The sequence below is a fragment of the Synchiropus splendidus genome, chromosome 9 (genome assembly GCF_027744825.2).
Source record: "Synchiropus splendidus isolate RoL2022-P1 chromosome 9, RoL_Sspl_1.0, whole genome shotgun sequence".
NCBI lineage: Eukaryota > Metazoa > Chordata > Actinopteri > Syngnathiformes > Callionymidae > Synchiropus > Synchiropus splendidus.
In genome coordinates, this window is record NC_071342.1 from 24,940,570 (window position 1) to 24,954,539 (window position 13,970).

Here is a 13,970-nt window from a genome sequence, read left to right on the forward strand (position 1 = left end):
CCTGCCGCTGCTTTGAGTCCTGGCCAGGCAGGTCCTTACAGGAACAATAGTGCCTTCTGAATCCATGACTTTGTCATAGCAGTCAGTAATGACTAGTGCGGGCCACTTCCTCCCGTCACACTCGACACGCAGCGCAGCGCCACTGAAGCTCCTGCCTGCACCGCAGAGGGGAGCAGGAGGCTCATGTTTCTGAGAAGACTGAGAGGATTTCAACTTCTTCTGGCGTCTCCTGTCACACCAGCTCCTCCTCCATCAACCTCATGGTTGGTCCCCTCCATCTCCAACATGCTAGGTCCAACACTGTCCCTGCTGTGAATCTAGAGCTTCGGCTCCACGCAGGTCTGAACCACACACACACACGCACACACACAAGACACATCAAAATGAAACGTCGAGAGATGATAAATGACGGGGCCCCGCCCTTGGACAACAGTGACGACATCATGACTGCAGCACAACAAGGGAACAACAGGCTCAGAAGCCTGCGGTGGACGGAAGGGCCCCGCACTCACATGAAGCACCCGCCACCCCACAGCACTGTCGCGCCTGGCGACTGTGACTCGAGAGCTTCAGCATCAGTCCAGGTCACAGATGCTGAGGGAGGGGCTTGGTGAAAGAATACAACAGGACAGTGAAGCAGATGGAGAGGAGCTCCTGTCAGACACCGCTCTGCAGCAGCACGGCTTGGACTGAAGCCCCTTCCACCTGATCCTGAACCTTCAGAGGTCGGCCCAAGCTCTGCCTCCGGCGTGACTGACGCTCAGGGCTGACCGTTCACCAGCCTGCGGGAACCAACACACACGCCCTGCCCGTCCACAAGCTCGCCGTCTGTTGTGTTCTGGTCGAGGACCAGGTCTCTTCCATGGACACCACACAAGGCCGCGCTCAGGTTGGCATCAGACCTTGGCCGGGTGACGTCATCGGCTCTGACAGAGACCTGACCGGGGTCCGAGTTTTCACCCGGGTCAGGTGACACATTCACCCTGCAGGAATGTGGTCGGACAGGAATCACTGTTGGAAACTTACCAGAGACAAACTCTGTGTGTGTGTGTGTGTGTGTTGGGGGGGGGGTTGCTCCTCACTTATGGGGACCAATCCTTGACAAACACTGTCCTTGTGAGGACCTGATGCCAATGTGGGGACTTTGGAGGTTCAGCCTGAGTTTGAGGGTGAAGACTTTGAACTAACTGGGTCTCAGTTTGGAGTCCTGCTTCAGGCCACGTGTTGGTGGTTGGTTAGGTTTTCGGGAGGTCCTCACAAAGGCGGTGTGACAAACCTGTGAGTGTGAGCGAGCGTTCACATCTGAAGCACCAGGCACGGAGCAGAGGCTGTTTGTGTGCAGACCCTCCGGGTGGGTCCCAAGCCCCTGGAGGGTCACCAAACTGATCTAGAAGCTCGGCACCCAGGTGATTTGAGGAAGTGTGGACCGAGCAGCGTGGGACGGTTGGCCTTCCTCACCAAAGTCTTGTGCGACATGTGCGCCCCATGATGCGGACGCTTGTTAAGCCCTTAACACTTTTCCGTAAATGGCCCTGCCGGTCCAATAAAAGGTGGAGAACTCGGAGGAATGAGGGCGTGCTGGTCGCCCTCCCTCTGCATTTATAGGCGCTATAAAAAGCCAGCTAAAGATTAAGCGTGGCCCCGCCCACACACACACACACACACAGAGTTGTGAGTGGTGTTGAACTAAGGGGTGGAGGCCCTGACTCGCTTCAGCGAGCGCAGAAATGAGAGGACAGAAAACACTTGAGCAGCATGTAAACAAAGCTTAAGTGATACTTGGCCCGGGGCCAGAATACATTCAGAGATACGCGGCGGATGTTTGTTCAGTCTTGAGCCGCCAGTCGCTCAACAATGGCGGCGTACTCCAGCGTGAAGGCCAGGATTGGCCTGGGTTCCTGCTGAGGCTCCTGACTCTGATCTCATGTCTCAGGTTCACTTGGATTCACGGACTCCACTGTGCTGCTCCAGAGGTGAAGACCACGACTGGCCCGCGGGCCAGACTCTGGGCACCCTGGTCTGCCTCCGCGCTCACATTGGTTTGACTGGTTCCAATGAGTCCAGTCCACATGTTGTTCATGAGTGGCCATTTGGAACGCGCCCTGATGTGAGTCACGTCCGGGCGTGACTCCTTTATGGCACTTCAAATTCCCTCCAAAGTCCTTTACCTGAAAACCCTGCTGCCCCCCCCCCGCCCCCTGGAGTCCTGGAGACCATGTCCCCGCTCACTGGGTCCAGCGCAGGGATGCCCAGACTCCTCCAGCTCATCTGGGGGACACCAAGGCTTTCCCAGGCCACCCGGTCCCTCCAACAAGAGAGACTTCTTACTGCGGTCCTGAGACCTACAGTGTGCTGTCTGGGGCCTGGTCTCCCGTGACAAACAGGTCAGGACCGTGACGTGGCCCCACCCTGGAGCCGGGCCTGGGGTTGGGGCGCGCTCCCGTGGCTTCACCACCCGCAGAGGGAGCGGCAGGGGTCGGGTGGGTCCGCTTCTGCTGCGGGGACATGGAAGGACAGCTGCCAATGAGTCCTGCATCTGGACAAAGGACAGATCCCTGCTCTCTGCTCACAGGAGCGGCACATCAAGATGCCGATCTGACAGCATGACGGAGGTTTATTAAATATTAGCTGGCTCTGATAAGGGGGGCAGCGTCACAGTGCAGAGGTCTGTAACCGGTCAGACCACAGCGCCAAGAGCATCAGTCTGGAACGATCTCAGCAGGTCCAGGTCTCGGTCATGGACTCTGAGGAGTGGGGAGATGGGCCTCCAGCGCCACCAGGACCCATGAAGCGAGGACCTCTGAGACCAGGACCAGACTCCGTGGAGGACGTGACGTCTTCTGCTGCAGGGTTTTGGGTCTAGACTCTTATCTTCTCCCTGGGTTCAAAGGTCAACACCTTGTGTGTGGAAAACTTTAAACCTACAACGAACCAACCGCCAAAAACAACTGAAACTATTTTATGAGAAAAAGAAACGATAACTGAAGCACCAGCATCAGAAAGAGGTCAACTGTGTGGATTCTGGGAGCAGTGCGTGACTTTGTTTTTGAATTCCCTGCTTCACATTTATTGAACAAAAGCACGGCATTGATAGGATCAGCCACCAGGAACGTGGCCACTGAAGATCCGCGGAGATGAAGTCATGGCGGGCAGGTGGGTGCTTAAACACGTGTTGTGCAGCTCAAACAGACAAATCAATGTCAAGAAAATCAGGAAGAGTGGTTTTCCCTCATCCAAGGTGCTTTAACGCCTTGGTGCGGCTCATGTCTGGTGTTGGTGAGCCGCCTCAGCCTCATGTTTCCAGAGCGCCCCCCCTTGGTTGGTGCGGAGAATGTGTTTGGGATTTTTTTATTTCATGATCAGGTGAGCGCATGCGCAGCACAATGACGTCCTAAACGAAGCCGGGAGTTCAAGCAACACTTGATCAGCCTCGACCGATGAATGTTGTGATATTGAGCAATGCTCACGTGGGCTCCTGTGGAGACTTCAGGCTGGTCTCCATCTCTTGGCGGAGAACATGGCGTGGAGAAGGTAGAGGAGCGTGGCCACGTGTGACAGCACCTGTGGAGTCACATGAGCCAACTGAGGTGCGTAATAGATGAATGTCCCTAGTTGAACAGTGATGTCGGCCAGGACCACTGACGCACTCAAGTAGAAGACTGTCGCCAGGAAGTGGTAGCCCGCCTCCTGCACACACACACACACACACACACGCACGCGCACAGTGCATTACCTCCCGACGTTCAAACTACAATATCAATGATGGCAAGTTCTGTGTTTTCTGTCAGGTGTGTTTAGTCTTTATTTTTGGCTTAATAGTATCTTACATCACATGCATTTTTTAGCTAAAGCAATGTCAATAATTTACATTTGGATACATGTTTTTCATTGATTCATTTATTTTTAATGCAGTGTAGTGGTGTCTTCTGAAATCCATCAAGTCAGATCTGATCCTCTTCAGTCTGAAGGGAGCAGGTTCTTTTGCAGCCAGTTCCAGTTTCCTGCTGCCATGAAGATGGGGTTTGATGGGATGATGATTTGACTGTCTGGAACTGGGCCCGGGACAGTGAAGGGCCTGAGCTGACCTGAGGATGTTTGTGACACGAGGCCAGCGCCATTCCCCAGGAGAAGCTCAGCAGGATCTCCAGGAAGGCGGCCTTCACCTGACCTGCCTCCGGGACATGAGCGTCCTCTGACTGATCCCATCAGGGCGGAGATGAGCAGCCATTTATGCTCCGTGCACAGGAAGCAGCACAATCAGGACAGAAACAACTGGATTATGGTCACCGTCATGTGAGGCGAACATGACCCAGGCCATGGGGTTGGCAGACACCGGTGCAGAGGATCCAGACCAGACCCCCCACCACCCCTCACAAGCCCATCACCTCAGGCCGCACAGCCTGAGAGGCAGAGCCGAGCACCTGTCTTCTGGCCCTTGAATCAAAACATTCAGGCTGTCAGTCTGTCCGACGCATTTTTCCTGTTTGCATGGTCATCTGTGGATCTAAAGAAGGCCTTGTTAAGAGCTGCTTTCCTTCCGTCCATCTGTTTATGTGTTGGAGAGATGTCAAATTCTTCTGATCTTCAGATGCTGCCAAGAAGACACTGTGTGCGTGGAGCACCGTCACGGTCTGGAACCCTCTGCCCAGGAACCCAGTGAAGCTGCCCAGCACTGTGGAGGCCTCACACCTGGACCAGGACCAGGACCTGGGGAGGACGTTTCCACGCTCCAGGAAGCCAGTGGTGCTGCTGGGTCAAAAAAGTCCCATCGAGAAACCAGTGTTTGTAAATGATCGCAACACAAATCCACGTCACATGACAAATTTGAAGAAGGGAACATTGGCTCTGGATTATGACCAAGGACCACCCATCTGCACGGCCTCACAGTGGAGAACGCAGCAGCAGAGGGCGGACGCTCCCGACGCTCATCTTCTGTCCTGAGATCCCAGTTTTCCCATTTAGAACCAAGTGACTCTCGTCTTCTCACTGGGTTGGAAGGTCAACAGTTTGACTCTTATATTCGAGTGGGAAACTTGAGCCTGATGAGTTTATTAATGAATCACAAAGAGACTTATAAACTTCGGCAGGAGATAAAAAAAAAAAGTCACATCTGTTGGCATTCCTTCATTCTCCTGGTGAAAGATGGCGGGGTGGAAAGGGGGCGGAGCTACCGGGCCACTCGCAGCAGGTCGAAGCTCAACTCGCTGATGTCAAAAGCCACATGCTGATGCGTGAGGTCAGCGAAGATCTCTGGGCCTCCCGACTGGCTGGTGGCCTCCTGCCAGTGCTTGAGGGCGTCCAGGGCGGCGAAGATGACCCGGGCCCGCTGCTCCTCGCTGGGCGGGTCGGCCCAGCGGTACGGCACCAGCGAGGACGAGCGGAGGAGGAAGTAGCCGGACGACATGTAGACTTTGGTGAACTCCTGCTTCAGGTAGGACGGGTCTCGCTGGACGTGACAGGAATGAGCAGCATGTTAGCAGTGCCCTCTACAGGCGACAGGAAGGACCCACGACACACACCTTCTGTGCTCTGCTCATGTGCGTCTCAGCCTCCAGCCAGGCGCTCTGCAGACAGGTGGCGCCAGAGTGAACAATGCAGCACAGAAACCAAGGGTTTCAAAGAGACACCCACCCTGACCGCGTCCAGCAGGTCGGACTGCTCCAGCAGCAGCGGGAAGGTGGACAGCACGGGACTGGAGATCAGATCTGAGACACGGGCCGCAGGCTGAGTGACCGTGTCAGCGTGTGAGGGCAGTGTCGGCGGTGTTACCAGCGTTCTGCATGGTGGGGCGGTCCATGAGCAGCGCGTCGGCCAGGAGTTGCCGGTGCAGCGCCAGCAGCGGGACGCAGCTCAGGCAGTGCAGCAGGGTGTCCGGCAGCAGGCTGGGAGACAGCAGCAGCGGGTCAGTCGAGCCTTGAGCCACCCACATCTGAGTGCGTGTGGCCGGCACCTGAGCTGCGCTCGGGTCTGGCTCTTCACCGATCTCAGCTTCAGGATCAGCTTGGGCTGCCGGCGGCTCTGAAGCATCTGATGGAAGACGGAGGCTGGAGCTGCCGACACACGGCCACGGTCAGACACCGCACGCCTTCACAACCATCTCCTCAGGTGAGGCCGGCCTTACAGTCTCGGGCGTGAGCCGTGTCCACGCCCACGTCCTTCTCGTACGGAGTTCCTCCATTCACCTGCAGCTCGTACGTCCTGCAAGCACCAACGTTACAATCGGGCCAGACAAGCGTGCCTTAGCTCATGAAGCCAGTCGCATGTAATGCCTGAGCGGCGCCGCTGTTATCACATCTAGGAGGCAGGAGTCTAGTACTGATGAGCGCCACGAAGAAAAGCTCCCATTAAGTGCACTCTGATGCAGCCACCAAAGCACTGAGGCTTTCAACGCTTTCCCGACTGCACCTGTTTGGAAGTGGATTCCCAGCATCATCGGTCAGTTTGAGGAAGGTCCATCCACAGCTCAGGTCTCCTCGCTCACCTGTCGACTGACACACACGGCAGGAACTTGGAACGTGCTGAGAAACCACGCTTCTGCACCCCACACTGACGTCATCCCAGCATGTCCCCTCATTCTTACTCTTAGATGCTTCGGGTGCGTGGAAACAGAGACGTGTGGGTGTCCTTACATTTCGGATGAACGAGACCCCCAGCTCAAACAGGAGGCCCAGATCCGGAGACGAGGAGCTGCAGCGCAGGAAGCAGTCGCCATCCAGGAGGGTGGGGAGGATTCCAGCCACCTGCAGAAGTAAGAGAGGGATGAAGAGAAGAGTGCAGGCAGGGGGGAAGGAGAACCAAAACAAGAAGAAAGTGTCCTACAGCACAGGGACAGGCCGTCCACAGTCTTTACCCGAGGAGAGAAGGTCCACGTCTTCGGACTCTTGGGGCTGTAGGTGGCTCTGACGGTGTGGATGTTGCTCAGCACCTGGGCCACAGCTCGGCGTCAGTGACCAGCAGACGGTGCTGGGCTTCACTGTTCTCACCTGAGTTCCATCGAAAGCACAGAAACGGATGTGTCTGCTCAGGACCTGCACCCCGACTCCTGGAGTGGGGATCATCCTGCAGCCCCACAGCGTGAAGCAGACGCAGGTCCGGACCTGGCGCGGACGGACCTGGGCCGGAGCAGAGTCAGCACCCGCCGACACACTGTCTGTCTGACTGACTGACTGAGGGCACTCACCCGGCCGGAGTCCGGCTCCAGGAAGAGGTCGCTGAAGGAGAGCTGTGACTGGCTGAGCTGCGGCTGGATGTAATGACTCGCTCTGTATCTGAGGCCTGAGAAAGCGTTCACAGCAACACGTGCCACTCTGGCCCAGGAGGCGGCAGGCCCTCTCTACAGTCGACAACAGAGGAGCCACTCACCTTCCTCCTGCAGCAGTTTGTTCAGAGTTGACGGTCTGAATCCCGACGGAATGGCACCCATGGCAGAGAGGACATCGGTGGCATCGATCTGTCAGACAGACATGTAAAGGCTCCAGCAGAACCACCTGTGAGAAGGCAAGAGTGGCTTCACCTCCGTCAGCGCTTTCCTGACCGTCGACCAGTTGGACGACGCAGCTTCACTGTGGACCATCCACATGTTAATGGCTGAAGTCAGACAGTTCAAGCAGAGCAGTCACACAGACGGACCTCTTCCTGTCCTCAGCCTCTTCTTCGTCCTCTTCCTCCTCAGACGCCTCCTCCTCTACATCATCCTCGTCATCATCATCCTCCTCCTCCTCCTCCTCATCATCCTCACTGGCACCAGAACACGTCTGAAACACAGGTCTTGGACTGACGTGCTCTCAAGCCTGAGTCCTATCACAGCACGGTCTTTACCTTTAAATAGGTTCTGGGCACAACTCCCTTGTCTCCGCTGGGGTTCTGAGCCAGCCACCAGCCGTCGCCCGTTTTCCTGATTATCCTCAACACCTCCCCCTTCTGAAGCAGCACAACAGAATGACTGTCAGTGTGGCTGACTGTCGCAGTCTGGCTTCCCGTTTTCCCTGACGTCTTTCAGCAAGGCATCAATTACATTTTGGAGTGAATGAAAGTCAAACATTATTTCCATCATGGCGTCGAAAAAGCAAAGTGAGTGAAGCTGTGTCACCTGAACCGACAGATCTCCGTCCTGCTCTCCCTTGAACTCACTCAGGACTGTGTAGACAGGAAGCTGGGAGACCAGTGACACGACAGAACTCTCCTCTTCCTCCTCCTCCTCCTCCTCCTCCTCCTCTTCATCACCACCAGCATCTTCACTGGAGTCCTTTGAGGAATCTCTAAATGAAAACAGAAAAGCTAGAACACAGATCCTTTGCATGGACAGCTGAGTAAATGTATGGGTTTTAAAGTTACGGATCAATGGAGTTACACAAGCAGGTGACAGGTGAAGAGCAGGGATACAGAACACCCAACTAAATGATAAACTTTTATTACAATTGTTTAGAGGAAACGGGAAGAAATGATGCAGGTGCCGAAATGGAGGGAAATAAAATGGAGATAAAATAATGCCAACCTCAATGATTATCTACCCATCGTTACTTCATGTACAAGTACTAGTACATGGCGTGGAGTATTAAAGTACTGACCCGGTTGCTTTGCTTGGTCCAGGCGGCGACAGTTCCAGAGACAGGTGGTTTAGTATCTCACAAATGTGCCGCAGTCGCTTCTCCTGCTCTTGTTTCCTCTGATCATAACTGCCCACTGGTGCAGACTCATCTGCCTGATGAGGAACAAACTCAGTTGAACCACGTGTTGGGAATATTGCAGTCACATCAGACAGGGATTCCTTAGGTAAAAGTACTCAAGCTTCTACAAGTGGAGAGCGCAAACCTTCGTCAGTGTGTTCAGCGTCTTCAGCGCTTTCTCTGCTGACATTATAAGTTCTTGACATCTGTTGAGACAAAATCATATAAGTCACTCAAACAGTGAGATGAGCCGTGCAAAACAGACACAGTTTCATACCTCTGAAGTGTCTCCTCCGTGGTTTTAACTCGAACTTCTTTCAACAGATTGTCAACCTGAGTATCAGAAAAGAGCAGATCAGGATCGTTTCAACGTAGTTTCACAGGAACTGAATCACGGTCAATTCTCATTGATACACTCGGTCATTCGTTTGTCAACACAGGCTACAGCTACCGCCCGTTTTCCGGCTCAAATGACAAAACCACCGGACCTCGCTCCAAAACAGCCGACGTCCGCACTTGACGTGAGATGTTGTGAGACGTAAACACAGTCGTTTTCCCAGGAAGTAGACTTTATTGGACAGTAGTCGTTGGCAAACCTGTCGTTTGATGGCGTCCACGTCCCTCTGTAACGACTGCAGCGGCCCCCTCCTTTTGAAAGGCATGTTCTCCTCGGCCGTGTCTCGCTGCTCCTCCAGCTAGCCGCTAGCTTCGCCGAGTGACAGACGCTGCCGTCGCTTGTTGCCAGGCAACCGCGAGCTTCTTTGTCGCTTCGAGAACAACTCGTCACTCCCTAGTCGACAGAGTGAGTTGCATTTCTTAACCGCAAAAAAAAAACAAACATTTGCTTCATTTGTGAAAAGCAAGCAAACTATCTACACTTCTCAACACCAACGAGCCTGGCGTCTTACAAACAGACCACTTTGACAATAGCGCCATCTCGTGTGCCGGAGGTCCCGCAGTTTAACATGAGCATTGTGTTGCAGCTAACTAATGCACTTCAGAGCGAGAAGTGTGTGCTATGAATGACTTGTGAAGTGTCCCGAGTCAGACAGGAATTCACACTTCGTCTCGCTGACCTACAGAGGGCGCTCGGTGTGTTGTGAAACGTGCCGCCTTCGCTGCTTCCTCGTTGAAAACACATGTCATTGTACATTTTAAATACATGAGGTAGTTTGAAAAGGTATTCACGTGCAGTGCATTGGCTGGGTGCCAGAAATTATGCATTTCCAGTTTTGTCTGCATTAGATGAGGCGTTCCAGGAATCTTCTTCCCTGACGTCACAGTCACTCCTACGTTATCCAGGAGCCTGAACGCACCATACTCCTCATTCACCTCCGGCAGGGAGGCGTGTGACAGAAGTGTCATGGCCGCCCCCGTCGCGCTCATCCAGGGCGCCAGCAGAGGGCTGGGGCTCGAATTCTGCAGACATATTTTGAGGTGTAAACCGGCCAATGTCATCGCGACGTGTCGAAACCCCGACGGGGCGTCGGAGCTGCGGGGTTTGGCCGGGCAGCACGCTGGAAGAGTGACCGTTCTCGGGCTCGACGTGACTCGGGAGGAGGACATCCGCCAGGCGGCGCAGCGGGTGAAGGAGAGCTTCGGGCGGTTGGATCTGATGGTCAACTCCTCGGCGATGCTTCATCCCTCAGGGAGAGGAGAAACAAGTCTCCGGGACGTGTCAGCTCAGGTGCATGTCACGACCGGGCGTCATTACACTTTGTCTTTTTCACGGTCAAATAAAGACATTGTACTACAACTGGAATCGGTCCACCTTCGGCTGAAGTTGAACACGAAACGCTCCGGTCTTTCTACTTGATAGACTGAATAAACACAGTGTTTCAAGTCGAGCCGACCTGATGTCTGTGTGTTTTCTGCAGGGAATCCTCTCCACACTGACGACCAACACGGTGGGTCCCCTTGTCATGGCCAAGTACTTCGCTCCACTGCTGCTGAAGGGCAGCGGAGGCTTTGGTCAGCAGCCGCAAGACAAGGCCAAGCAACACAGTGGCGTCATCGTGAACATCACTGCCAAAGTGGGATCCATCGGAGACAACGGTAGGTCAGAGAGGTGAAGCTGGAGCGTGAACTCCTACTACGTTGCTCTGGTGCTGAATCTCATTTCACATGTTTGTGTATGGAAGTTTGCTAATACAGAGCCATGTCTTTGGGTCTGGTGCCGTCAGGTCTGGGCGGGTGGTACAGCTACAGAATGTCTAAAGCGGCTCTCAACATGGCCACAAGGAATCTGTCAATAGAACTGAGTCGCAGTCGCCCCAAGGTACGTGCCAGCGGCATAATGTTGTTTTTAGATGTGGCAACGGGAAGCCGTGTGTTCTTTTTCTAAACATGAGTAGTTTTACACCAGAGTTTCTTGTTTATGTTTTTACGATGTTGTTATATTTCCACACATTTTCATTGTTTGCCTGTTAAAACCACATGCAATAATTGGACCTTACATTCACTATCTTTTCACTATCTTCATCATTACGAATCATGCAGTTGTGCCATAAAACATCTGCTAGTGTGAACGTTTTTCCCCTCATCCTGGTGCTGTGTCCGAGTCTAGAAGCAGCGTCTTGACTTGTCAGTGGGCGCTAGTGCTTCAACTGGCATCACTTTGGAACACCGCACAATGGCAGCAAAAAGCGTCAACGTTTAGCGTTGAATTGAAATGTTGTCGCCCTGCTGTCCTATCCCGCGAGCTACCTTCAAAGCGACCCTACTGCCATGATGACCATCATTATCATCTCGCTTGAAAAGTTGGAAGGTGAAGAAGGGAGGTAGATCAAACTTTTTCCAACTATACTGTAATGGTTTAGTTGTAAAAGTTTCATCTCTATAGCACTTTATAGAACACTGTTGACAAAGTGTTAGACAGGCAGAGCAGCGAAGAATGTTTGGACAAAGGTGGCCAAACGGCCAAACTCTCAGTGAAGCTGAGACGGTGTGACACAAATGCAGGCCCGTAAAAAAAGGTTTTAAAGGTGGAGGTACACGTTGCATTCTGGCAGAGGGTCCCAGAGACGAGGAGCCCTGACAGGCTCTGTCAGCCCCAGATTTAAATCGAGACTGAGGGACGACTCGCAGGGAGGCGCCTGAAGACAAGCTCTGAGGGGAGGATGAGGAAGATAGGTGTGGGGTGAGCACAGGCTCCCTCGGTATGGTGAGCACAACAGGAAACGACAAAAGCAGAAGATGGATGTCCTGATCCCCACTGCAGTAACGCATCAGGTAAACTTGAGGATGAGAGGGATTGTTGTGTGTGTCCAATGTCACACATGAAAATGTGTTTCTTTTTAATATTCCCCGTTGCATTCTTTCTCTTGCTTCTCTCGCTGGATCAGCCCGTCTGAAGTGTCTGCTCCCCAGGTGGTGTGTGTCTCGCTGCACCCAGGAACCGTCGACACGGATCTCTCTCGGCCTTATCACAGGAACGTCCCCAAGGACAAGCTCTTCAGCGCCCAACACTCGGTGGACTGTCTGATGAGGATCATTGAGGGCCTGAACCTGGACAGGAGCGGAAAGGCTTTCAGCTGGGACGGGGCGGAGCTCCCCTGGTAGGCCGTGCCCGGACCCTGTACGAACGACACGGCAATAAAGTGTTCTGACGAGTCTTGCTCCCGAGTCACATGTGCGAGACAGTGTGGTCATGACGGATAGATGTCCGTCTCCACAGCGGGAGGTGAAGCTCTGCTCTGGCTCTGCTCTGTGTGACGCTGCTTGAGTTGCATTGATGCCGAGGCTGAAGATGTTTCACAGCTTTCCTCTGCTCTGTGTCGGCTCCGCTTGGTGTTGCACCTCCACCTCGCTGGCTCTCCCTCAGATCTGTGGGCCTCCATGATGCTGAGGGATCACTGCATGACATGAGTGGAGGGTGACACAAGCTCAGACCCCCACAGCCATCTCCAGCCCAGCGGCCTCACCTGACCCCCTGCAGGCCACGAGCCGGCAGCTGATCCACACGGTGTCACTCCGATTGTTTGTTTACTACTGGACCTGAGTGGATGGGACTAATTGGCTTGAGCTCAATCCAGTTAAGGGCTTGTGATTAGCATCAGTCGACACGCTGGAGGTGAAATGATGAGACTGACTCACTTCAAGTCCTGAAGCCCGGAACCTCTAAGGTCACAGATCATTGAGAACCCTGACTACATTTCCTTTGCCTTTGATACTACGTGTTCCGGTTGATCTTTGTTCCAAGTTTTTTCAATTTCTGAGCAGAACATCAAACAAAATCAAATGTGAAATGATCAGTGGAATCGCTGTCATTAACCAGTGGAGGTCTGCGTCCAGAATCGTAGCCAAAACTAGAAAGGCACTGGGACAGCGCATACATGTCGGCCCTACTCCTCATCTTCATCCGCACTGCCATTTGGTTTGGTTGTTCAACTAATATTACTACTCTTTATGGATGTGGTCTTATTCAATACAGCAGAGGGCGCTAGCCTCACACAGCTGCCATGACACAGCGCGTAGTGAGACAGATGAAGAGACTGCAGAAAATGAACGACAAATGTTGTTAAAGCCTCATCTTTTTTCACTATTTGATTCCTCCCGAGGGATCTTCTCCAGGACTTGGATCGGGGCTTCTGTGTATGGAGCTTTCTGACTGAAGTGCTGCGGCCGCTCCTCAGACCATGCTCCGGCTGAAACTGTTTAACAATGGGTATTGCTTGATCTGTAACCACACAGGTCTCTGAAATCTCACACAGTTCCCCCATTTAGTTCAAGGTTTTTCATGTTGTTTTCATCATCTGGCTCTTCTGGTGCTGCTTGACCTTTGGATCTGATCCCAACTGTTCAATGCCGCAAACGTCTAGAGATATTTTCAATATGTGATGAATCGGTCGCTAGTTTTAAACTGGTTTCTGACTGAAATATTCTGTACTCCTGCCCTCATATTTAGGAAGTAGAATGATGACGTTGTGTGAGGCACTGTTTTCTACCTTCAAAAATATTGTTAGAAAATACACTTCAGTCTGTTGAGACAGTCATGATTAACAACGCTGTTATTACTAGCAATGATGCCATAACTGTAATATGTCCGGTTCCCATTTATTCTTATTCATTAGACAGAGATTGAAAGGGAGCAGCGTGAAGAATTTCCTTCCCACTTTTCCCCTAGTCTTCCAAGAAATGTCTGTTAAGTAATCAATGTGAATAAATATACATAGTAGATTTTAGGTAGTACCACAATATAAACAGATGAAAGTAAAGCTGTATATATTGCGCATGTTTATGAGACTGAACCTTCATTCGAGTGGTGGAATGTGTCTTGCACTGAGACACGTGCGCGCAGCAGCG

The 13,970-nt window shown here is 52.9% G+C and overlaps 2 protein-coding genes across 5 annotated transcripts; one reads left to right on the plus strand and one right to left on the minus strand.

Annotated features, from left to right (window-relative positions):
- Positions 1 to 3,797: 3,797 nt before the first annotated feature.
- Positions 3,798 to 9,734, minus strand: nphp1 (nephronophthisis 1). Of its 4 annotated transcripts, none has more exons than XM_053875750.1 (20): positions 9,263 to 9,734; positions 8,944 to 8,999; positions 8,812 to 8,872; positions 8,568 to 8,701; positions 8,090 to 8,258; positions 7,819 to 7,920; positions 7,630 to 7,754; positions 7,514 to 7,562; positions 7,363 to 7,450; positions 7,181 to 7,275; positions 6,984 to 7,112; positions 6,851 to 6,925; positions 6,630 to 6,740; positions 6,406 to 6,488; positions 6,122 to 6,198; positions 5,951 to 6,050; positions 5,770 to 5,882; positions 5,632 to 5,705; positions 5,520 to 5,564; positions 3,798 to 5,446 (listed from the first exon to the last, which is right to left on the minus strand). In XM_053875750.1, exons 1-20 carry the CDS (start codon positions 9,326 to 9,328, stop codon positions 5,168 to 5,170), a joined length of 2,031 nt encoding a protein of 676 aa, XP_053731725.1. In that variant the 5' UTR covers positions 9,329 to 9,734; the 3' UTR covers positions 3,798 to 5,167. The 4 variants fall into 4 exon arrangements, with proteins under 4 accessions (XP_053731725.1, XP_053731723.1, XP_053731722.1 ...); XM_053875748.1 differs by having other exon boundaries at positions 9,155 to 9,734; XM_053875747.1 differs by having other exon boundaries at positions 6,406 to 6,740.
- Positions 9,735 to 10,012: 278 nt separating this feature from the next.
- zgc:65997 (uncharacterized protein LOC794398 homolog) lies at positions 10,013 to 13,854 on the plus strand. The gene is made up of 4 exons (XM_053875751.1): positions 10,013 to 10,353; positions 10,544 to 10,721; positions 10,850 to 10,944; positions 12,036 to 13,854. Exons 1-4 carry the CDS (start codon positions 10,030 to 10,032, stop codon positions 12,225 to 12,227), a joined length of 789 nt encoding a protein of 262 aa, XP_053731726.1. The 5' UTR covers positions 10,013 to 10,029; the 3' UTR covers positions 12,228 to 13,854.
- The last annotated feature ends 116 nt before the right edge of the window (positions 13,855 to 13,970 follow it).